This window comes from Phalacrocorax carbo, chromosome 5, assembly GCF_963921805.1.
Source record: "Phalacrocorax carbo chromosome 5, bPhaCar2.1, whole genome shotgun sequence".
NCBI classification, from domain to species: domain Eukaryota; kingdom Metazoa; phylum Chordata; class Aves; order Suliformes; family Phalacrocoracidae; genus Phalacrocorax; species Phalacrocorax carbo.
The window spans coordinates 30,588,270-30,613,841 of record NC_087517.1 but is presented as its reverse complement, the minus strand read 5'-3'; the positions used below and the strand labels follow the sequence as shown (position 1 = coordinate 30,613,841).

Sequence of the window (25,572 nt, the reverse complement as noted above, 5' to 3'; positions counted from 1 at the left end):
AACCAATGACTGTTGTACCTTTGAGGGAATAGATCGTGATGTGCGTGTACCAATGGAACATTTGTGACATGAGGATGTTTTTAAGGAAACCATAAAAACACATTTAATTGCTTTTTAAAACTGAATAGAGCCTGGAAAAGCAAACTTCATTCCTATATTAAAAGTATCTTGTTGTATACTTAAGAACATAGTAGTTCCAATTTGATACGATTTCTTGTAGGCCATTGAAATAATTAAGCTGTCTGTCTTGCTTTCTTTCTAATCAAGTGTTTTTATTCTAGCTGACAAATCAAGACCACCTTCATCAAGCCCATCCAGTATTATTCGCCGGACTTCCTCATTGGATACGCTTGCTGCTCCATACCTTGCTGGACAGTGGCCTCGTGATAATCATGGACAGGCTGCTCCATGTATGAGAGACAAAGCCACACAGGTAGGGCAGATTTTTGTCTTTAGAGTATTTTAATGTGAAGACATGATTTAAATGTAAGAAGCTTTTCCCTTGAAAACATTCGCTTTAGCTTTCTTGCGACAAGTTCCTATTCACTTTCAAGTTGCAGGAATCCTACCTTTGCTATTACATATGTCAGTTGTTTGCATTCTTTTCTAAGAAAAGGCTGTGAACTGTAATATCTCTAAAGAGTTTCACTTTCTTCCTGCCTCAGGAAAACAGTAGTGTGTTATACATCCATTTTCTCATTGTTCTTACAGTGTGCAGTACACAAGGTTGCACTGGTATTAATTACTATTTAGTTTAAATTTATACAAGAGAACTTAGTGACTCCTTACTCAGTTCTAAGACAGGCATACATGTAAAAAAGCTTCTGTGGTGCCTGTATAAAAGTTATTGTAGCCTTTTCTGTGATAGGCTGTTCATCCTCTGATTCTACAAGGCCTTTAATGTGCACCTGGGACCTATGGACCAAATATAGAATTATATACATTGAAGAGCTGTTTCACTGAACCATGAATGACGTTCAAATTTAGCTACACTGGAAAGTATTTAAAAAGGGCATGATTTGCCAAGAAACTTCAAAAACGTGACAAAATTTCACAAGCTTTTAATGGTTTGGTCCTATGCTACCTGTAAAGACAGAACGAGCAAACAGTTGAATGAAACTGGCATTATAAGAATTATATGTTTATCATGACAGCTATTTTATCATTCCCCTTAACGGGAGCTGTTATTACATGGTATCCTACTGTATGCAGATGTGATTCAAGATGGATTATTCAATAAAATATCCCAGTGTTTCATTTCGCCTTCTGTGGATGCAGTCTGGCAGTGGATTTCTCTGACTTGTAGAGTGAAAGAAAGAGCCAAACATACCAGACTTTAAATCTGTGTTCCTAGAGCATGGTTTAACAACAGGTCTCCACCAATTTTAAAGAACAAAAGCAAAATGCAGTTGGAAGAGAAACTGACAGCATGTTGGGCATACTTGAGTTTAAGCCTGATTTAGGTTTGGTAACAATAACAAAAATGTGGCCATATACGTTTCAGTGTTCTATCTAGTTAAATGTGCAGGATGTTACGTGGATGATGTCTGTAGTGTTGAATGTTACTGTATGGCCATCTCAAGATCCACAGCATTTTTCCAGAAAGAACCGTAATTCAAAGAGCAGATCAGTAGAAAAGTAAGTAGTTTTGTAGGGGAATATGCCTGTGTGGATAAGGGGGAAATAGAAACTGGTGAAGAAAGGAGAGCTGAGGAACAAGTTTTCTGTGCAGGGAAGTGAATCAGTAAAGTGCTGAGAGGATGGGGTGAAAAAGCTGACAAATCATACTAAGAGAAGGATGACGAAGGAAGATGTATGATATACAAGGATTTGCTGTTCATGCTTCGCTAGTAAAAGGCATCGGTAAGGGGCAGAACTAAACCAGTGTGGGTGCCTCAGCTGTTTATTTTCATATTTGATTTCTTAGAATAATACTTTTTTCTATACCACTGCCAAAGTATTTGCTATATTAATTTGGTCTCTTTCAGCTTAGTTTTGGTCTAATCTGAGTCATGGTTGGGTTTTTATAATCCAGCTAGATTAGATATCATCCTTTTTGTCTTAGGTTTTTCTTGTTGTCTTTTTCTTCCAATTCTGACACGTATAGCTGCTATGGTAGTGGGACTTTCACATATAACGGGAAACTTATTTGCAAAGGCCAGTGGGAAGACTGTAAAGGGCATCAGATATTTCTGCAGAATGAGTATATTTAGTGGTGATTGATGTTAGCATACTGCTGAGGGAAATGGAATGATCTGTTTGCACTTCCTAATTTAAATTTTATCAAACCAGTATAAAATTATGGGATAGAGACACACCTTTGTATGTCCAAAGCTTGTGTTGATATGACACTGATGAGACATTGTTGCTTTTAATCTTTCTGGTGTACTTGAGAGCAACCTTTTGAGCTAGGGACAAGTTTAAAATGTGATATACAATGGTTAGTTTCCCAAGATAGTATAGGCTCTTCATTTGTATTGTTTAGCATTTCTGAAGACATGGTGTTTGGATGAAGTTCCACTTACAAGATATCCTGACTCCAGTGTGTAATTTCAGATTTCACAAAGTCTGATGTGAAATGTGTGTGTTCAGATTTCAAAAGTTTGCGGAACAGGAACTGAATCTATTAAGATATAAAAGATTTTCAAGTTGAGTAAGCAGGGTGTCTTGATTCTGTGGGTTTATGGCATAAGGAGTAGAGTCATTCAGGAAGCAGACTGGGAAGAGACAGCAAGTAGTGACACACTTGAGCTTGCAGGCCTTGGTAGAGATGTCATAGCTGAGAACTGTGTAAGAGGTCCCAGGTCATGCAGAGACTGTCTATGTATCAGACTTCTGCTTTGACTGATAATTTGGATGTAATCTATCTATAAAACTGGACATTCAGCATACGTGCAGAATATTTGTTGGCTGATAAGTGTATTATTGAGCATCCCAGGGTCTAGCTAGAATTCATACATGCAGATATTAAGTGCTGCTAAAGCAGGTGTTTGTAATCTTGTGTCTTTTTTCCTTTGAATCAAACCCATTTGGCTTTGCCTGTAGTTGTTTGAAATACAGCTGTGTCCACATAGATGCAATGATGCAGTGATTTGTAGTTTTTTAATTCTTAAAGAATGATTCATTTCAGGTGCAAAATTTTTGCCTCCAATACTTTTTTTTTTCTTAAGTGTTCTACTATCTGTGTTAAATTTAGCCTTAAACTCATTTCTCATTGTAATTGTAGAACAGGCAGAAGGATGTTGTGAATGGTAGCAACTAATAAGCAAGTAGCAGTATTTCAAGAACCTAGAGAAGAAAATCCATCTTTGTCTACTGGTTATTGGGTTTGTGTTTCTTGAAAATAAGTATTGTAAATAAAATATGGGGAATAGGTAGGAGGAGACTTGTTAAAATAGTATTACATTTCTGTCTTGATATCAAGGTTTCATATAATTTGATGTCTTACACCTACTTTTGCTCTAAAAAGATTTCCAACTATTTGTTTTGAGGATAAGCATCAAAGCAACTTTTAATCCTTTAACGTGAAATAGATATTTATGAAAAGTCTTGAATCTCAAGTCAAAGTCTTGAAAATAAATGAAATGCAAAGACAGATTAGAGTGTTAATGACATTCCTGTAGGCAAGTGTAATGGTTGTGCTGAGTTGGGAAGTTAGAATTAATGGCAACAAACTTATTGTTCCAGGAGCTAGAGGATAGGATGAGACTCGAGACTGACATTTGAGCATTGACTAGGCAAAGTCTGGTACTTGGGAATGGGGGTTATAAATTATTCTATTTTATTATGAAGATAAGTGATTGCTCTTCTGGAAAATAGTCTAATTTTGATATGAAATAGGAATTTCAAAGCAACCCTACTAACTTTATTACTCAGATTTGTACTAGTTAGTTTTTGATTTGGAATGCTGAAGATGGAAAACTACTAATAGTGGAGGTTTCATTTATAGGAAACTTAAATCTGTAACTGAAGCCAGTGGGACTTGCCACCTGTATGTTCAGAGTTACACCTCCATTTTCCCTGCAAAATGAGGATTAATAATATACCATTGAAGGGCATGTGAGTTTCTCTGTTCTGAGTCCAGATGGGGTAAGGAAGGTCAGCTTGTGGCTTGGAAGCTGTTAGTCTCAAATGTAAGAATAACTGTTGCATGCTGTAGATGTGAAGGCTTTGAGGCAAAGTTCCTGTCTGTAGGAGAAAGTAAGATATCAATGACTCCTAAGGATGAGTTAGCTAGATCACAGCTGTATGCTAAGAACTGCACTGTAGAAACAGTAAGCTTCTTCCAGAAATCCCTCCCCCTGCTTCATTGGGTATATTTCTCGTGACTGCACAGAGATTCCTGGTAGATGTTGTTATCCCTCCTCTTAAAGCCTTCACAGTTCACTGCTTTTGAAGGCCATTCTGGACATGGTTAGGTGGGAATACACACTGTCCATAAAGCATGCAGTACTATCACAGGCTTGCCTGTGTACTTTGTTACCTTAAATACAGTTTGTCTTAATGATACTTAGAATTCCTCAGAACTTTTTCACCACAGTATGTTTGCAAGTTTCTATATAAAATGTTAATGACTTTGTTGGTTTAGTGAAACTAGCTTTGTATTATCTATGTTGCTTTTTGCTTGGCCTGAGACAGCTGTGGACCTGAAGCCCTTTGAGGCATTAATAAGTTAATTCCCTGCTTTGCAATAGCTCTAGTGGTGCTTATATATTTGTGCCTTGCCTGCCTTTTTCTCATTCTTCTGAGTGAGAACATGATTTTGAAGCTGTACTGATGGAGGCTTTCACAGCATTTACACCAAGCTACCCTTGCTAATGCATCAGAAATAACAAGGCCAGCATCTGTGCAGGAAATAAAATATACCATCTCCCCCAAATCAGCACTGTCATACTAGTTCTTCAGAGCTCTGTAGCAGCTTGTGATACATCTGGCTGTTAATACTGCATTATGCTCAATGATCTGGAAGGCAAATTAGGACATTCCTGTATCAGAGTAGGTCTGAAATTTTGGGGGGGTTCGTGTTGGTGGTTTCTTGTTTTTGGTTTTTAAATTACATCGTTTCACTCCTTTTTTCATACTTTACCTGTCAGAAAAGCTTCTAGTCAGTGACTGCTTTTCACTCGCATTTCTGAATCTAGCAAATCTTAACACTGTTCTCTCTAATTTGTCTCAAAACTTTCTGCCAGAAAGTAGGAACTCTTTTCTGTTTTGTTTTGGTTTTTTTTTCCCCCCTCTTCTCAATTAATCCTGTAATCTTCTTGCTGCAGACAGAAAGTGCCTGGGCTGAAGAATATTTAGAAAAGAAGAGAAGCTCACACAAACGTTCAGCATCGTGGGGCAGCAATGATCAGCTCAAGGAGGTCAGAAATGCTATTATTTGAGAAACCTTTGGATTAAATTTTTTACTGGTATGCACCCTTACCATGAGTTTTCAGGAAGGCATGAATATTGTACTGCTTTGTTTTATTATACAGACCATGGGCTTAGTAAAACAGCTGTTCATTGGTATTGATTTCTTATAAGAATGCAGGACTATCAAAATTTTTTATCTGCATGTGTGGGAGAGAAAGTGTCAAATGCAGGGGACGTTTTTCATTAAAGGAAGAGAAACAACAGTGGCCAGACTACTTTCAAACTTCAGGTATTTCAAGTTCTTTCATTAAACCTCCAGAGGTGTCTTCAGGGCTTCAGCTGAACTGGTAGCTAACATGTTAGGTTTGCAAGAACTTGAGTATAGTTTAATGCTGGCAATAATTATGAATGTTGTGGTAGTAAAGAATTTTAACTAAGCGATGGAATAAATAGATGAGACTGTATGTGTACCCGACTATAGCTGGTGAAATCTAATGTGAATTTTTCCTTTATTAGATAGCAAAATTGCGTCAACAACTGCAGAGAAGCAAACACAGCAGTAGGCATCATCGTGATAAAGAAAGACAGTCTCCATTTCATGGTAACCATGCAGCCATTAACCACAGTCAGGTAAGGCTGTGCACTTTTTGGACATACTGGGTAGCTAATATTGTTCTTAACTCCTTTCAAGGTTGTGATTTGTCTTAAAGTGAACTTAGAAATACCATGTTGTAGTTTAGCTCCAGTCAGCAACTAAGCACTATGCAGCTGTTCACTCACTCCCCCTGGTGAGATGGGGGAGAGAATCAGAAGAGTAAAAGAGAGAAAACTCGGGGGTTGAGATAAAGAAAGTTTAGCAGGTAAAGCAAAAGCCGCATGCGAAGCGAAGCAAAACAAGGAACTCATTCACTCCTTCCCATGGGTAGGCAGGTGTTCAGCCATCTCCAGGGAAGCAGGGCTCTGCCATGCGTAATGGTTACTTGGGAAGACAAATGCCGTAACCCTGAAGGTCCCCCCCCTTCCTCCCTCTTCCCCCAGCTTTATATGCTGAGCATGATGTCATAAGGTATGGGATGTCCTTTGGGTCAGTTGGGGTCAGCTGTCCTGGCTGTGCCCCCTCCCAGCTTCTTGTGCACCCAGCAAGCGTGGGAAGCTGAAGAAGTCCTTGACTAGTGTAAGCACTACTTAGCAACAACTAAAACATCTCTGCACTACCAACACTCTTTTTAGCACAAATCCAAAACATAGCCCCATACTAGCTATGTTATTAACTCTATTCCAGCTGAAACCAGGACACATGTAGTGCTAAATGTGTTGTAGCTATAGCTGAATTCTGTGAAATATCACACAGAATCACAGGCTGGAAGGGACCTCAGGGATCATCTAGTCCAACCTTTCTAGGAAGAGCGCAGTCTAGACAAGATGGCCCAGCACCCTGTCCAGAAGATTCTTGAAGGTGTCCAACGTGGCTGAGTCAACCACTTCCCTGGGGAGATTATTCCAATGGTTGACTGTCCTCACTGTGAAAAATTTTCCTCTTGTCTCCAATCGGAATCTCCCCAAGAGCAACTTGTGTCCATTCCCCCTGTTCTCTCCATGTGACTCCTTGTAAAAAGGGAGTCTCCATCTTCTTTGTAGCTACCCCTTAAGTACTGGTACATGGGGATGAGATCCCCTCTGAGCCTCCTTTTCTCAAAGCTGAACAAACCCAGTTCTCCCAGCCTATCCTCATATGGCAGGCTTCCCAGTCCTCTGATCATCTTGGTGGCCCTTCTCTGGACCCCTTCCAGCCTGTCCACATCCTTTTTGTATAGCAGGGACCAGAACTGTCCACAGTACTCCACGTGTGGCCTGACAAGTGCTGAGTAGAGCAGTATAATGATTTCTTTTTCTCTGCTGGTGATGCCCTTTTTGATGCAACCCAGCATCCTGTTGGCCTTCTTGAGCGAACAGTGTGCTGCTGCAGCCGTGTTGAGCTTTCCGTCCACCAGGACCCCCAGGTCCCTTTCCACAGAGCTGCTCTCCAGCCAGGTGGATCCCAGTCTGTGCTGCACTCCTGGATTATTGGAGATCCATATCCTTTGACTTCCTCGAGTGTATAGAGTCCCAGATCTTTTTGTTGCTTGGCTGGGTTGGCTTTAAACTTCCACTTTCAAAGAATTTCAGATAGCTAGATCCTTCCTTAAAGCAAGACTCTTAAAGTACATTCTGCAGACTTTACAAAAGGATGACAGATAAATTTAATCTAAAAACATAGATTATCTTTTTCACTACGCGTTGCTGTAAGAATTCTGAATTTGCATGTAGATTATGGCACGGAGCAAACTGGTGGTAAATGATACTCATAAAATTGTAGTTTTTGCTGATCGTGTTTTGTCTCTTGACAATAGCACTTGTCTAATCCTATGATGAACTGATACAGAGAGCTTTCCTGACAAAAGGCTATTCAATGGGATTTTTATGTACTCTATTAAAGTGTTTGTACTCTTGATGGCTTCATTCAGCTTTTGGAAGATTTTTTTTTTTCATGTGATTTATCATGCCTTGAGACTTTAGTAATCACTTCAAAAATTGTGATGGTTAGGCTACCACATGCTCTGTGTGCAGTTTTAGTTTTATCTCAAAACTGTTGATGATGTCAGGTTCACAGAGAGGTAATATTTTTAGCTCAATTGATAGCAGATGGAAAAAAAATTACAGGCTCTTAGACACACAGATCCTTTTTCAAGTCTGTTTTGCTTGAGTAACTTTAGGAAAACCTATAGGGTTTTGTCATTTTTTCAGAAGAAAACTTTTTCCCCCTCTACTGATATCTCATTAATATATATTTATGATATACGCACAGTTAGAAAAAGAACGAATCCCTCACAACTGCCTTGCAAGTCAATGTAGTTGAAAGGAACTGTGGAACTGTCCGTGTTGTGAATTGAGAAAGTGCTTTAGCTGTGAAGCTTCTCTGCAAATCTAATCATATTCCAAATTACTCCTGAAATGCAGTTAGCAATGTTCTAATAAATATCATACTTTGATACCAGTTAATGAAAACTATTTCCTTTCTGCTGTTCCATCCTTCTGGAAATAATTTAGGCCAGGGAGGGAAGCTGTTGTGACATTAGCTTGTGTCCTGCTCTACAGGTACCTATTTGTTCTGATAAATGATGAAATAAAAAATTGAAGGGAGAACCATTCATACAGTCCTGAGCAGCCAGGTTCTTTTGTAGATAGAAGTCGGGTGTCTGAGTGAATCTGTTATACATCAAGGCTGAAAATAGGAAATTAGAACAGTGTTTTTAATTTCTCCTGAACTGTTCTTCTTAATTCCTAATCAGTAGCATCTTTTGTCTCACGCTCTAATTTATCCCTGCTGTAGTTAATTTCATTAGGAGTTGTGAATTTTCAGGACATAAGTGCCTCTTGATTTCAGTTTGTTACTAGTTTGAATTCTGTGCTACTAGAAGTATTATATTTAGGAATTTTTTTAGAATTACATTTTTTGACATAATTTAGGAATTACTTCCTCGAACTCTTAAAACAGAAGCTGTTTCCTCCTTCTCTTCTGAGTAGCAGAAGAACAGTCTGAATTTGAAACAGGCTGTCAAGTACAAATTCCTACATTTTGGTACGCTTTACTGAAGTACAGGTGCAGCGTAGCAGGCTGCTAATCTTAGTGACTGCTGTAGCTCAAGTTGGAACAGTGCAAAATGGTGCAAGAAAGACCAGTAAATGACCCAGTCCCTTTCTAGAGTTTTTTGAGAAAGTTTGAGAATTGGTGAGGTATGTTTTGTTAAAAAAAAAAAAAGGGGGGGGGCAGGTCAGAATTCTTGATGCAGGTATTTTAGCCAAATTTGTAGAACTCATTTGAACATTTGTTCTGTACTTGTGGGCAGTTGAGGCATTTTAATGAAAGAAAAGCGTACTGAGAAACTTCTGGTATGGCCCCTTCAGTACACTGCAGAATTGCATGTAGTCTAACAGGTTTGGTATTCTACAAATTTGTAGATTTCTGAATGCTAAGCTGTCGTCACCTTAACATAGATAATCTTAGTGGTTTTTAATTTTTGAGATGAACAGTGATGCTACTACTCTGAAAAATACACCCGCACCAATTATGTGTATACTTTTTTTTCTTGCATCATAATTACTTTATTATGCCCATGAAATTTTGCTTCTTGTATTCTGGACTTCTGCTTTCTGCCAAATTTTAGAGTACGCGAATGAAATATTGTACAACAAATGATTAGTTTTTGGGCTTGTGAAACAGACTATAAAATATAAACTGAGGCAAAGCAGCTTTTCCAGCATTGTGTTACAAAACAAACCATTGTTTTTCTTGGTAAATTTTGTGCCAGCTGTGTCAAGCTACTTGCGATGGGGGGAAGTTACAGAAGGCTTCAAAAAGAGTAAGTGATGGGTTTAGAAAGCAGTCTCTAAATGCCATTAATCTAAGTCAGAGTGAAAATCTGTAACCGTAGGCATCAATGGTGAGGTTCCTAGGCTTCCTCATTCCTTTCTAAGAACTCCTAAACTAGAATTTCTGGCAGCAACTTAGTTCCTCCAGGGTTTGTGAGAAGGTCTGTATGGAAACACTTGCAGTTAGTGATTGGAATATTTAGAAATTTTTTTACATTCCCAACTTGAAGGAAACTTGCAGTTGTTGACCCTAGAGGGTCATAAAAAGATTTCTGAGCAAAAGGAACTGGATTTCTGACAAGGCCGAGAAAATGTGTTAGGAAATTGCCTTGGTAGTGCCTTTACAGAGACTAGGTAAACTCTGTTTAACATCTTGGAAATGGCTTACTGTTTTAGTTAAAGCTATAGACGCTATTCCAATGGGTTTATTTCCTCTTTTCTTCCATATTAATAAACACTTAAGCTTTGCCACAATTATTGAGTTTTACCAAAATTTTTACAGCAGTTCTTACCACCTGAGCCTCCAACTGATTGTTTAGTTGTGCTTCTTCTGTGATTTCTGTTTGAAGAAAGAAATCCCCATGATCTCCATGGAATAAGCTTGTTGGCTATTCCTGTCTCTACTCAGAATCAGAAATTTTTGGTGAGGCACTTGATGAAGTCCTTGCTGCTGACTATGATTTTTTCCAGAGCAATTGAGTGGTTTGGGTTTTTTTTGTTTTGGGGTTGTTTTTTGTTTTTTTTTTTTTGTGATGCCAGAAATGTTCCATTCTGCCTCCTTTTGCAGAAGGAGGGATTTGCAGAAGGGTCACAGCCTCCTCAGTGATCTTAAGATGCTTCTGAGAATGGTGGATTTTGAATTAATTGCATGGTACTAAATCTGTAAACAGGAGTCAAACCAGTGGGATCTTCCTTTATTCTCAGTGTTAATGTAATGGAGAAACTAGAATTGAGGCCAGAGCTGAAGCCAGATGGAATAATAAATGGATTAGGTCTTTCAAAATAATCTTTTTTTCCTCAGTGCACTTGGCTGATTTTATGCTGCTGCTTGACATTATGAACCATCAAGCCCCCTCCTTTTGTTTTCCTGGGAAGCACGTGTCCTTAATGTCTTACCAATTGATTGATCCCAAGCAACCATTAATATTGAGACCAATGGCATGCGGTTTGCAGTGGTGTGGTTTTGTGTGTCACTTAGCACCTTACGTCGGTAGAACATTTCACTTTTACAGTGGGGTTGCCATGGTGCATTCAGCCTTGAGACAGTTTGATGTTAATATCCAAAAGCATCGAAAGACCTTGGATTCTATTTAAAGTTCTGTTGCTTGTTGAAAAATTGGAAGAGCTTATAGCATTTTTCTAAAATGCCTGTGAAAAATTTAGATTTGTCATCACCTGTATTTCGTATCTCATGAATTTATGCCATACATGTAATGCATACACATGCTCCAAAGATCAGGTCTCGTAACTGTCCTGCACCAAAACTCAGTGACAGTGTGTTATTATGGGAGGACTGTAATTATTATCCGGTGTTTTGCACCTTGCTGCATTTTGTGCATTCCCAAATATGCAGATGAGTAGTGAAAGGTTAGTATCCTATTCCTGTATGGCTGGGGCCAGCTCCATGCAGACCTCTCTGAAGGCAGTATTTCTAATATAAAGTTTCTTGTTTTGAGGCTGCATGTTCCACCCCTGTAAAGGTATCTCCTTCCCTTTCCACCCTCCGGCACTTCAGGTTAACAAGTAATCCACAATCACGTACACAATAGTATTTCTCTTGGAAGTGAAACATGCTATATTGAACCATAATGGACTCTATTGGAGCACCTTGTGCTTTTACACTTTGAGATCTTCAAATAGTACTACGATTCTAAGAATTTCTGTGGTAAGTGATCATATTTAAAAGATGGAGGATTCCAATGTTTTGCTAATGGCGGCTGAAATTTTAGACAAGCATATTTGCATTCTGCTTTCTACATTTTAACAAGTTCAGTTTGCCCTAAGAACGTGTATGCTTTTAATAACAGGGTGCATAAACAGTCTTTATTAGCGCGGATATACCTGTATTGTGACTGGATATTGACCTGTACTAGTTTACTAGATTGTTGATCCATGGCCTGGTTTGGAATGGAATTAGCAGGGCTGCTTTCTCAGACTTTTTTGCGCTCTTCTCCAGTGGTTTTTGTTTCCTCTTTTTCATCTTCTGGCAAGACTTTTGAAAGTCTTTCCAAGTTTGGCCGTTATGAGAATATTTAGGTTTTGTTGACAAAACAGAGTCACAAGCATTTCCTGAGTACAACCTGTCAAGTCCCTGTGCAAGTCCCCTGTTTTTTATAGCTATCCTAATGTTTCGGTAAAGCAAAACAAATATATTTTTTAAGTTTTGCTGCCTTTAGAGATTTTTGATTGTGAGAGTAAGTCTGCATTATGTTGTGCACTTAGAATTCTCTTGTTTACGTTAGTTTTCTAAGGTAGTTTTTTCTACCAGACAAATTTTATGTGGTTTTTAAGAATTTGCATGTGGAGTCACGGTGCTTTGGCGTCTATCTATGCACAGTCTTGCTACTAGGAGGAAAAATTAAAGAAACACAAACAAACCACGTTGAAGACCAGGTGAGAATGCTACCATCTTTCAACCAGTAGAGATGATGTTCTCAGTCACAGCACACTACACCATAGAGCCTAGGAATTTTACACCGGAATTCTACTGTGACTGTGTCATACTGTTCTTTGAGTTGAACTAAATGTTTGCTGGAAGCATTCCATTATCTGTAGTAGCGCCCTGCATAATCACCAAGAGTCTGTGTTGAAGTTTAGGGCAGAATCATCCGTTCTAGTAGTGTGATTTTTTTTTTTTTTTTTTTTAACAGGGGAGGATAGGAAATCTCAGTGTGGTGTACCAAAAGGGGCTTTGGAAAACTTCAGTAACGTGTTTTCTGAGAATGTGGTTTTCATGCATGTTTTGAAACACTGGATTTTTAAAATGTTAATCTTCATTCTGAATCAGTTATGTATTAACATTTGGGTTTGGGATTTTATTCTTTCTGCGGAAGTCTTCCTAAATTGTTTTGTCAGCCTTTTATTCTGGCTTAATATAGTTACTATGTTGGTCTTTATTTCTACTGTAGATGCAGTCTTGTATTTGTGGAATAATTTATCTTCTGTATATGCATTGTTACTGTAGGTGACAGCAGACTTCCATTAAAATACCATTTTAATGAAATTACAGGTGGTGACAGTGAAGGAAGTGAAAATGTGGTACAGCTCACTTCAGAAGGAATGTGGATATACTTTAAAGGCTTCAAAATTACTTACACTTAAATGTTTACTGTTAAATTTTCACTTGTAAAGCAATGCCAAGCTGGAGGCAGACCATATCAAGGGAAGTTTTGCGACTAGGTTGTTGAAAGCTTTCGTCTTAGAAATTAGACTCGAAACAAAATTTAGGGTGTCTGTGTCTTCATTTAAGGCATCCATTTTAACACAATAGCTATATATTTAATGCATAACCTTGATACTGAGGCGTAGATGTGTCTGTATAAAGGTTCATTTTTGAGTAGAGATAGTAACTGTGTTTTGTAAGTAAATCTACATTGTTTTCTCACTGTCTCTGGTTCTTCAGGCTCCCATCCCAAAGAGTGCTCTTGTTCCTGTGATACCTATTACCAAATCAACAGGATCACGATTCCGAAACAGTGTAGAAGGACTGAATCAGGAGATTGAGATAATAATTAAGGAGACGGGAGACAAAGAGGAACAGCTTGTTGTATGTATCTGCCACCATGATTGCTTCCTAGAATGATTTTGGGTTTGCTTTGAGGTTTTTAAGTAATGAGCTTTATTTTGCACAGTTTTTGATTTAAATTTGTCTGGAATTAATTTTTGCTTTCTTTAGTAAAGGTAGTTGAAAAATCTCTTGGAAAGCAAAAAGAAGAAAGAGTTAAAGCTTGAATCTGAACCCTTTTCCTCTGTGATTACAGTGATGTGATTAGTTTTGCAATGAAATAAGAAATCTCAGTAAAATGGGAAAAGACAAAAGGTCTGTTTTGAGAGTTTTTGTAGTAACTTTTTCTTCTCTTTGTCTGTGCTGAACTGTCCCCATCCCAGTTGAAGCATAGCTTGCTCATTTTAAGTTTCATTTTATTTTTAGATATTTTTAGAGGTAAATCTAGTAACGAAGTATCAGAAATACAGGCCACAAAGATGATTAAAGGACTTGGAACATCTTTCATATGAGGAGAGCCTGAGAGAGCTGGGACTGTTCAGCCTTGAGAAGAGAAAGCTCGGGGGGGTCTTATGAATGTGTATAAATATCTGATGTGCAGGAATGAAGATGAGGGAGCTATACTCTTCTCCATAGTGTCCAATGTCAGGGCAAGAGGCAGAGGAAGTGGTCATAAACGAAAAAACATTCCATTCAATCTGAATACAAGAAAAACACCTTTCTTTCACTCTCTCTCTTTAAAAAGAGCGTGAGGGTGCTCACAAGTTGCTCAGAGAGGTTGTGGAATCGCTGTCTGTGGAGATATGGATATGTCTGCGGAACTGGCTGGATGGTTGCATCCAGAGGGTAGTGCTCAATGGCTCAATGTCCAGATGGCAACCACTGACGAGTGGTGTCCCTCAGGTCCGTACTGGGACCTGTACTGTTTATATCTTCATCAGTGACACAGACAGCAGATCGAGTGCACCCTCAGGAAGTTTGCAGATGATACCAAGCTGAGCAGTGCAGCTGACACACCAGAAGGATGGGATGTCATCCAGAGAGACCTGGACAAGCTGGAGAGGTGGGCCTGTGAGAGAGGTTCAACAAGGCCAAGTGAAAGGTCCTGCACCTGGGTTGGGGCAACCCCCAGTATCAACACAGGTTGGGGGATGAAGAGATTGAGAGCAGCCCTGCAGAGAAGGACTTGACAGTACTGGTGAACGAAAAACTGGACATGAGCCAACAATGTGTGCTTGCAGCCCAGAAGGCCAACCATATCTTGGGCTGCATCAACAGAAGCCTGGCCAGCAGGTCGAAGGAAGTGATTCTGCCCCTCTACTCTGATCTGGTGAGACCCCCCCTGGAGTGCTGTGTCCAGCTCTGGAGCCCTCAGCCCAGAAAGGACATAGACCTGTTGGAGTGAGTCCAGAGGAGGGCCTCAAAATGATCAGAGGGCTGGAGCACCTCTCCTATGAAGAAGGGCTGAGAGAGCTGGGGCTGTTCAGCCTGGAGAAGAGAAGGCTGCGGGGAGACCTTATTGCGGCCTTTCAGTACCTAAAGGGGGCTTATAAGAAAGATGGGGACAGACTTCTTAGCAAGGCCTGTTGTGACAGGACAAGGGGTAATGGTTTTAAACTAAAGGAGGGTAGATTTAGACTGAATATAAGGAAGAAATTTTTTACAGTGGGGGCGGTGAAACACTGGAACAGGTTGCCCAGAGAGGTGGTAGGTGCCTCATCCCTAGAAACATTCAAGGCCAGGCTGGATGAGGCTCTGAGCAAACTGATCTAGTTGAAGATGTCCTTGCTTACTCCAGGGTGGGGTTGGACTAGATGACCTCTAAAGGTCCCTTCCAACCTAAACCATTCTATTCTTTTCAAAACTTGACTGGATGCAGTCCCGGACAGACTGCTCTAGCCGACTCTGATGAAGCAGTGGTGTTGGACTAGATGATCTCCCTTCCAACCTCAGCAATTATGTGGTTCGGTGAAATCTTGAACTATTGTCATTAGTTTCCAAACCTGACTTATTTTATTTTGTGTTGGAGTCTTGTGTAATGAAGAAAACTTTTCTATTTCAAACAGTTTCATGAAACCCCCAAAACGCCTCAGCATTACTGGATTTAAAGAAATTGCTAACCACACAAGAGCAGCTGTCTGATACCTTTTATTTTTAACAGCCTCAAGATATTCCAGATGGGCATCGTGCACCACCACCATTGGTTCAGCGTAGTAGTAGTACTCGCAGCATTGATACCCAAACACCTGGTGGAGCAGACAGGGGTAGTAACAACAGCAGCCGCTCTCAGTCAGTATCTCCAACCTCCTTTCTTACCATCCCTAATGAAGGCAGTGAAGAAAGTCCATGTTCTACAGATGATCTTCTTGCTGATTCCAGAGATAAAGGTATTGTATAACTTTAAAAGTTCAACAATGCTAATTCATTGCGATGTGCATGAACATGTAGCAAAAGAGGGGATTTGTTTCCCACATCCATGGATAAACAGTAGAATGTTGTTTCTTTTTTTCTTCTTTGCAAGTGATATGTTTTTTCCAAATTGCTCCAAGTACTGTGTGTGCACGCATATTTAATGCTCTGTAGTTGAAGCTAGATAGGTGTGACTGAGGAATGTGCTCCCAAATGAGTTTTTGTTTTTAAATAATAGATTCTTCAAGTACTTTAAGCAAGTTGAAGAAGCAAGTGTGTACAGCGACAGGTCAAATGACAGAGTAGGCTAGTCCTGTTGCTTGTGTCAGGTATTTTTTACGATCTCTGATAAAATGGGCAACCTTCCAGCATTTCAAATATGTACCTGTAAAAGTTTAACTGTTTGGGGTTTTTTAATTATTCTTTTAAACCAGAAATCTTCTGAGATATACTAGGAGAATTTTATAATTCAACATAAACCTGTTCTGGTTTTTACGGAATATGGCTTCTGCCCATTTCTTTTGGCTAGGTGGTGATGGCACAGGACCATAGGTTCAGGTTTGCAGTTACAAACTGAAAGTGTCTAGGAATGAACAGAGATTGCACAGGAGCCTGAAAATGATGTAAGGAGAAATAGAGGAGGAGAAAAGGTTTTGAGATAAGAAAGCTTATTTGCAAATGAAAACTTGGAGGTGAATTAAAATGTTTCTTTATTTTACAACATTGGTAATGAAGTGGCTTTCAATTTGGGGGACGTTTAAAGATAGTTATATGGTTTTGGGTTTTTTTTAGTGTGACACATTTAAATAATGATATACTCTGTTCCTGCAGAGAATGGAAATAATTCTCCCTTGCCAAAATATGCTACCTCACCAAAACCCAACAACAGCTACATGTTTAAGCGTGAACCTCCAGAGGGCTGTGAAAAAGTGAAAGTCTTTGAGGAAAACTTGTAAGTTGATCTTCACTACATAAGAAATAACATTCAATGTTCAGTTACCTATTGGTTTATTGATTTTGTGTCAGATCAAAATTATTAATCCAGTTGCTAAAACCATGCTAACAGCCTGATCTCTGTTGTTTTGTGTATACTGGTGTATATGTATGTATTCTATCACTTGAATTTTGTGTTAAAATCAAAATCTTGAGAGACTTTTTAAAACTAACGTAACTTGAGAGGACTGTCTTTTACCTGGCGGGTAGTGGGGCAGAAACTCAAATAACAAGTTACAAAGAGAGGTAATAAGAAGCTGTAATGTAGGTGCATCCACTAATATATGTCACAGCTTGACAGGCACATCCAGTAATCCATACTCTGAAGGCCATATTCTTTTCCGCTACATCTGTGTAGTTGTGAAACTTTTAGTGATGGGAGTGAATTTGACCCTGAGTATTTGATGCTTTGGTTATTCTGAAAAAGCCAACTTGTGTCATTTGGGAATATTTTCGGGGGTTTATGTTTTATTATTATTTTCAGTGGAGTTCTTATACCCCTATGTCACTTGGTTAAGATTCTTGCATCCTACAGTTAAAAATTTTATTTCGTCACATAAGAATTCTCGTATGCCTATATTATCTCAACAATGCCATCTAGTACAATTGGTAATTAAAAAAATTTTAGCTGCCTTTGTGTTTTCCATCTCTGATGTCTGCAGTGGATTTTGAGAAGTCTCTGGCTGCTTCGTAGCACTGTGGAAAGGGTTATGGTAACTTAGGTTACCTGTCTGTATTTTAGAGTGTCTAAGCTATGTTGCCAACAGATCAGATAGTCTTCACTTGCTCCAAGAACATAGCCTATTGTGATTTGACTTGCATTTGCATCTCTTTTTGGACATCCTTGCTGCATAACTATAGGACTGTTCTGCTGTAGAGTGAAAGAGGCTTCTATGAAGTTTATGTCAGTTCTTAGACACTGCAGTTGGATGCAAAAATCTTTTTCACATCTGCTACTTGCATTCCACACGTATGTGGAATACATGAGTGCAACTATTTAAAGCTCAACCTTTGTTTAACATTATTTCTGTTTGAAGTTTCCAGGATTTTCATTTGGGAAAAAAAATTATAAATGGGGCTGAATTTTCTGGACACTTGGAGATTCAGCTAACATGGAAACATAATGAGCAGAATTACTTTTCTGAGTAGAGTATCTCTTACAAGAGTATACTGAAAGATTGGTTTGCTTCGCCTAGTAGGGTGAAGGTAGAAGTGCATATGGCTGTCTTAGAAACACATGGAAGAGAGCAGGAGGTTATAGGCTAAAGGACAATGCTGGCAACAAGAAAAAAAGAGTATAAATGTCTGATGGCTATTTTCCAGCAGGGAAGAGAGGCTTTGGAACACATTCCCATAGTTTTCTCTTAAAATAGAGTTGGACTAGCTTAGCAGATTTACATTGCAGGTTAGAAGTAGACACAGAAGACATACCTATGCTATCCACAATTTCCCTTCCAGCTCTGTCTTTCATAAAGCATGTCTCTGAGTTGGTTGAATTATATGCTGAGATGGCAAAACTGCAAGTCAGGATCTAAATGTGTTCTACACTTCCTTCTCAGGTTCTAGGTACTTGATCGTGAATGCCACTTTGGGAATACTACATTTTGCATTGCATTGCGTTTTTAAGCAAGATGGGCTCATCTTTTACAGAGATTCAGGCCATGCACACGTGAACATGCAAAGGAGGCGAAAGTCTAGAAAAGGGGATTCCCCTATGATCCTGAACAGCTCTAAGATATGCAATATTAGGAACACTGCTATGCCAGCTGTCTTTCACAAGGCTTGCTCTGTAAAGAGTATCTGGGGGGTGGGGGGCAGAACTTTTTGGGTTGTGAAAGTTTCTGGAGAATGTGATTGAGAATACTTGTATATTGGATATGCCAATTCATGGATAGGCTTTGTGATCTGCAACATGAAGTTAGTGTCTTTTTTGCATTTGGAGACAGCCTGTCCTAAGAACGTGTTGTTTATCTCATACTGTATGTAAACAAGCGGTTTAAACCATCTTGTCATTTGCCATGTGGTGGAAGTAGCTGTAGTATTTCCAGTTTCAACCTCAACTTCTCTCTGGTGATGTGTTCAGCAATACGTGCCTGCTATTGACAGAATTTGATTATTTGATGTAATTTTAAAACTATTGTGTGTATTTTATTTCCAGGCCAAAGCCATTGCACGAAATTCCAGCCTTCTACTGCCCTGACAAGAACAAAGTGAATTTCATTCCTAAAAGTGGCTCTGCTTTCTGTCTTGTCAGCATCCTCAAGCCACTTCTTCCCACACAGGATCTCACACTTAAGGGCACTACACACAGCCTGACTGTTTCCTCCAGCATGACGCCCAGTTTGTTACAGCCCATTTCTATGGCCTCCTTGTCTACAAACACAGATCAAGACAGGATCTCTCGTGGAACAAGTACAGTAATACCACAGACCTCCCTAATCCAGCAGTCGGGACATATTGAGGAAGCTGAAGGATAGATTTACATTGTCTTGACATTTTTCTGGGCAACTACTGGGGAAAAAATTGGAACCAGTTGACTGAACCTCTCTGATCACACTATTTGCATTGTTTTAACAGGTTATGGCACTGTTGTAATTGAACAGTTTGTATAATTGACAGTTTGGTAGCACATCGAGAAGTTCAGGAGGATGCAGCAGCTGATACACTGCTGCAGTTTCTGCTTGTGAAGACTCCGGTTCTGTTTCTCTCCTGCTTTTTTAAACACTGGTGAAAACAGACTGTCATAATCCTTTGCCATTTGAAGAACCAGTTGTTGTGATGCTGGGTGTCCTTTGACTTTTTCCCATTAAAACAAAAATCTCAAGACCAACCAGCTGATCCCATTTACCATTGTAATCTGCAGAGGGAGGGGCAATCAGATGGTTTTACAAGATGTCTTTTGTATGAAAATGTGTATTTTGTAACAAAAACTTGCCTTTTCTGGTGTGTAGCAGATGGTGTTTAGAAGACGCTTTCCTGGTGATGATGATTCTGCCCCACCCTTTTTTTTTTTTTTTTTTTTTGGAAGGTTCTTTTTTATATGGCTGTCTTACAGCTGCTGGGACCAAAGGATTGCTGAAGTATTTCAGCAGTCTCAAATTACATGACCTTGCTGAACAGCCTCAGCCCTAAACAAAATAAGTTAATATGCCTGAAACTTTTAAAACAGAAGAGTATCCAAAAAGCAGTGTTAGTATATAGTGTACATTGTTTTGATATCGGAAGTTTGTGCTTCAGGTAAGTGACATTCTTAAAACTCCTTCCTTCACAGAATTCCCACCAGTGTCGATTTATTGGCTGGAAAACTGCATTTTAAAGCACTTGCCCAGTATTGTTCTTTTTGTCCATAGGATTTTTGTGCAGGGGTGGGGGAAAAAAACATGTTATCCTCTTACTCGGTATCCTTCTTGGTATTTCCTTCCAGAAAATATGCTGCTTGCCTCTTACAGGCTTGCTTGGCTACTTAAGGAGTTAGTCAGCCTGAATCATTAATCTCTTGGAACAGATTTTCTCTGAAGTGACTCATCACTGTATTATAAACCCTGGCCACATAATACTGAAATATCCGTGCATGATTTCCTCCCTTTTGTCATAGTGGTGTCTTGTGTGTCCATTGAAGGTGATGGTTTGTCAGGCATGGTATCTATTACACAGGAGTTTACAGCAGCAGATACATTCTCTCTTTTTGACAAGCAGCTTAGGCTGGCATGTAAAACAGGATTTTTTGATACCTGGTCTGTCCTGATATGCAGTAGTTTAAGGTTCTCTCCTTTGAAGTTATAATAAAAGATGAAAATGGGAGGGAAAGGCAATTGCAAATGGAAACTGTTCAGGAACTTCAGTGACATTTTTCCTTTGTTCCTGGAGTGTATTACTTGGGTTTGAGTAAATGCAATATAGATATGCAAAAAAACTACAGTGACCTGAATACCAGTGTCATATCAACTTACAAAACAAGTTGACCTTGTACCTCTTTTACAGAGTTAGATTCAGTAATTTCGAAGTAAGTGTCACTGTGGACGGTCTCTGGGTCTGTTACACATGAGCAGTTCTCACTGGCTTGCATGTACATAGGTTCTGTGAATCAGTTGCATACTCAGGTCCCCTCATAGCTGCATCTATTTAAAGATGATATTGCAAATATAATAATTTTGTTCAGTGCTTAATATGCTAAATTTGGTTGCAGACATTTCAATTGGGAGAAAAAAAGCCCTGTGTACCTGTGCAGATAATAGAGTTTTCGATGCACATTTACTGTACCTTTAAATCCTCCCTAACTATGATAGCGTTGTACTTAGCAAGGATGTGTAAATCACATTAGCATGTGTAAGTCCTGTGTTCATAGTATAATGAACCCCCTTTTAAAACATCATGCAAAAATACAGCAAATGAAAAATGTACCAGGAGGCGTTAAAATATTAGACCTATTAAATTAGCAAACAAGCAGAAACTGGTTTACTATCTTCCTTCCCATCAAAATAGACAGGATTGTGCAGATGAGACTAAAGAACTCTGTCAGTGTAAATCAGAGCTGTTACTTTAAAACAGAGTTGTTGAAGGACAGTGTTAAAATAAGCCACTTTGTGTATCAAATCTGTGTAATTTGGCCAATTGATAATTCTTTTCTGGGTTTAGTGGTTATGATTTCGTTTCTTCTGAAACAGTTACAGTGCAATGTGAAGTCTAAAATTTACTGCTTTAGATAGGTTTGTTTAAACCTGGTATGACTGGATTCAGGGAAGATCAGATCGTTCAGGTGAAGGAAATGCTTCTAAGTCTGTTTTCTGTTTTTAACAGTAGCATGTAAAAAGCTTCTCCATCAATGCTAAACTGCCTGGTGCTTTTGCTTTATCAGGAGATCTTAACTGAATGGTTAAGAACCAAAGGGCTAAAGGTAACAAATAGCCTGTATTACAGCCTTGAGACTTAACTGACTTCACCAAAACTGCATTCAGATATTTGTTTTCATCACAGAGTGGCTCTCCCGAATAGCAGTGGGCTTTCTTACCGTAGGACTTTCTTTTGCACCTGCTGTAATACTTGAGCATCTCTTTGGTAGTTTACATTGTATGTTATTGGACAAAGTACTGTACAAATTAGCGAGCTGCTCTGATAAAAACCAAATGTAAATGTGTGAGGTTTTTGCTTTTTATAAAAAGAAACTGCATTCAGGACAACATTCAGTCTTTTTTATATGCAGGACAACTCTACTATTGCTGTGGCAGCTCTACTTTATTATGAATCCACACTAAAGACTCAGAATTAAGAAAATACAACAGCTCTTGTTCCGAGACCAGCTTTTACATGTGTGCGTACAAAAATTAGCCTTAAACTTTTTATGTGCTATCTTGTGCCATAGCAGAGCTGTTAGATAAGTACTTAAATCAATTTCAAAATACCTTTGAGAGCGCATGGAGCTTTTTAAAAATTCTTTTATGTATAGAGTGGGATATTCAGGTTGGGGGGGGGGGGGGTTGACCCATGCATTACTCAAGCACAGTTTTACTGAAGGAGTTCAAGTACTTTTGGCATACTTCAGATCTTAACTATGCATAGACCTAGTCAGTTTCTTCATTGCCTACTTTGTAGCTTAAGAAAAATTAAAGGTCTATTTTTGTGCACAACTTTACACACTTGATACTCTTGTTTTCTTGGTATATTACACTTCTAGCCACACTTAAAGGCTGGCAGCAGTGTTTAGTAACACTGACAGCTGATTTTGAGATCTACTAAATGGTGTTCCTCCAGTTGTAAATGCTACGTAAGTTGTAAGGAAGGTCGTCGTTGTAATGAAGGGCTGTGGTGGCATCTATGACTATGGGAATCCTTTTTTTAAAAAAACTCAAGGCACAGGGGAAGGGGACTTCTTTGTTAAAGTTTGATCTGCTTCAGCTATTCTTTCCTTGCTTGGCGCCATAGTCCTGTAGCAACAAAATTAAGTACTTGGAAAAGTAAAAGATAATGCTTGAGTACACATATCTTGGAAAGAAATTCTCAGTTGCATGTACATATCCCAAGTGAGGAAGAAAGGGGGTGAAAATTAAATATTGCATACAGTGGAAGTAAATGACTGCTGTGTTTGATTTACATAAAGCAATAGCAGCTCTTAAAAAGTATGTTTAGTCTCAGGGCTATTCTTTGGTTTGTCCTAAATTACAGTTTCCTGGAATTCAGAATCTGAGATTGTTGGAAAACACTGAAGCTGAGCCTTTTGGGAAGAAAAAAAACCCAAGGTCATATCCATTAACCTTTCTTCTGCCTCAGGCCTAACTTCTTGTTGTTTATTAAGTTTACTAGAATTCAGTGGTACAGCAATAATTCCTTGCTGAAGTATTATCTGTTCTCTCCCTGCCTTCTCTGAAATGCTAACATATCTTCACAGTACCTTGCTGCTAGTGACGTCTATATTTCCTTACTGAATGTTTCCTTGCTGAGTACCTGACAGCTTCTCTGTGAAACGGGAAGTGTGAAGTAGAATGCATTGGAAGTCACCAGAGAGTTGCAGTTACCAAGACCAGTGCTGCAGGGTGACTTCTTTGGTATTTTGATTTCCATTTGACTCATTGTGCACGTGCACACACACAGTCTGCGTAGGTCTGCTGCTTTTATCTTTATGGTTTGAGGCAGGACTAGTATTTCTAAAAAATTATTTTATTTTTTTAATGGGCAGACTTGCAGGCCTGTTCTCATCAGAGCTGGTGCATACTTATAGGCATCTCCAAAGTAAAGCTTCTGTGTTGTTCTTGTTTTCATGAAGTGACTTTAATCTGCAGAAAAGACCCTTGACATAAAAGCATCCAAACACTTGAGAATGTCAGGGCTGTGCTTTCTCCAGGTAATTCCATAGTTTAAGCGTGTGCCTTTCATAAAATGTCATAGCCTAAAGATGTCATTATGGCTTAGACCCAAACCGGGTTGGCATGTATTATAACAAAAAATGTTAGCTCTTAGAAAGGTAATAGAAGGTACATTTTTCCTAGCCTAGGGAGGTGAAAAGCACTGTGGAAGAACTAGTTTCATTCTGATCGAAGAGTTCTTACGGAGTTGGGGGGTTTTTTAAACCTGGGTGTGCAGGAAAACAAAATGACCACTTATTGCAAGACTCACACGTATATTTTCTTGACATGAATTTGTGAGTGTTCAGCAACTCTGAAAATCAGTTCCACTCTTAGTGTTTTGTTTATACAAAGAATGACCTAGATGCATTGTTTTGAAACTTACTTTGTGCGTCAAGTCAAGTGAGGAGAGAATGTTAACTCTTCAAGTGTTTTGTGAAATTCCAGTCCTGTACCCCAACTGAACCGCAAGTCTCTTTCTGAAAGCTCCAAATGTAAATGGAGTTCTGTTACTGCTTGCTTGATTTCATTGCATGTCCTCAGTAAATACTTAAGGTATGGTCTTTGTTTAATAGTTCTTCATTGCGATTTGTATTTGACTACACAGACTTCTGCAGTGTTGACAGGTCTGTCTGAATTGCAGAAGAGTACTTGGCCTGATAACGCTGTAGGTCAACATTTTTTACACAAATTCCTTTTAAAACAACTCTCTCTGGAAAATTTAGGAAGCTAAAAAAACAAAAAGACTGTTTCTGGACACTCCCTCCACCCTATAATTGTCACTGTGCTGATAGTTGAATTTTGCTTAGCTTTGTTCTAAATGATTTCATTTATTGAAATTTATATTTCCATTCAATAAATCGAATTTTTGAGGGTAGCGGTCAAGGGGTGTCCAAAACTGCCAGTAGATTTGCCTTTGTATGAAATTGGCTGATATGTTTTCCTCTGTTACACTGTGATAACTTGTGGAGGTGTTCTTGCGTATGTTGTACTGATAGGTTACTTGTTGCATGTAAGGTGATTTTTGTAAGCAAGAGGAATTCCAGGGATGTTCTGCAAAAAGGGCCTATTCTGAGGTGATGTACACTGGTGTAAAACTGGAGCAGCTCAACTAATTTCAATGGAATTCTTGATTTACACTAGTCTCTTTGCTATGTGTAGTTATGCCAGTACTATTTTGCACAATGTTGTTTTAAATCTTGTTCTGACTTGTGAACTGTTTCTACTGAAAACAGTGACAATTTTACAAACTGCAATAGTGGAATGTTTTGGGGAATTTTTTTTCTTTTTTTCCTAAAATAAAAAGTCATCACTTCAAGCTATGGGCTAGTCTTGGATTTATTTTAGTAGCGAGGGGGTTTGTGTACTCTGACAACCTGAAGATTTGCCTGAGGATTTACCCTGAGGGTAGTAGGCATTTACTTCAAATAAAATACACACTTTAACCCTTTTAGAATAAATTAATCAGGGTGGAAATCTCTGATTAATCCATACACTTATTCCTCTAGTTCATCCCAGAATAGTCCTGGGAATCTTTCTTTCCCCATCTTCACCTGCAGTAGGTTTGGTCAGTTCCTGAGCAATTTACAATTCCATTATTAGGGGAAGATGCCCCAAGTACTGGATTTTGGGAACAGAAGGATTCAGCACGCGTTCTCCTCGGAGTGAAGGAATGGGAATAGGACTGAGAAAAAAGACCTGGATTGCTGCTGGTAGGTTCATACTGCTGTTCAGTAGAATGCAACTGCAGAAGCCTACTGGGGAAGGTATTTAGGGTGTTTGTTGAAATATTCTCGTATTCTGCAGGTTCCTGTTCGCTCAAAACAAGTTGGATTTTTTTCATAA

General features: G+C 39.0%; 1 protein-coding gene across 1 annotated transcript in view; it reads left to right on the top strand.

Moving 5' to 3' along the window:
- The window catches only part of FAM117B (family with sequence similarity 117 member B), a 33,265-nt gene extending 8,220 nt beyond the window's left edge, over nt 1-25,045 (top strand). The window contains exons 2-8 of the mRNA XM_064451859.1: nt 282-433; nt 5,271-5,363; nt 5,872-5,985; nt 13,388-13,531; nt 15,651-15,876; nt 16,730-16,850; nt 19,050-25,045. Of these exons, the coding sequence (XP_064307929.1) occupies nt 282-433; nt 5,271-5,363; nt 5,872-5,985; nt 13,388-13,531; nt 15,651-15,876; nt 16,730-16,850; nt 19,050-19,368 (1,169 nt within the window). The 3' untranslated portion in view covers nt 19,369-25,045. The remainder of the gene's footprint in view (nt 1-281; nt 434-5,270; nt 5,364-5,871; nt 5,986-13,387; nt 13,532-15,650; nt 15,877-16,729; nt 16,851-19,049) is intronic.
- Nucleotides 25,046-25,572: the final 527 nt, after the last annotated feature.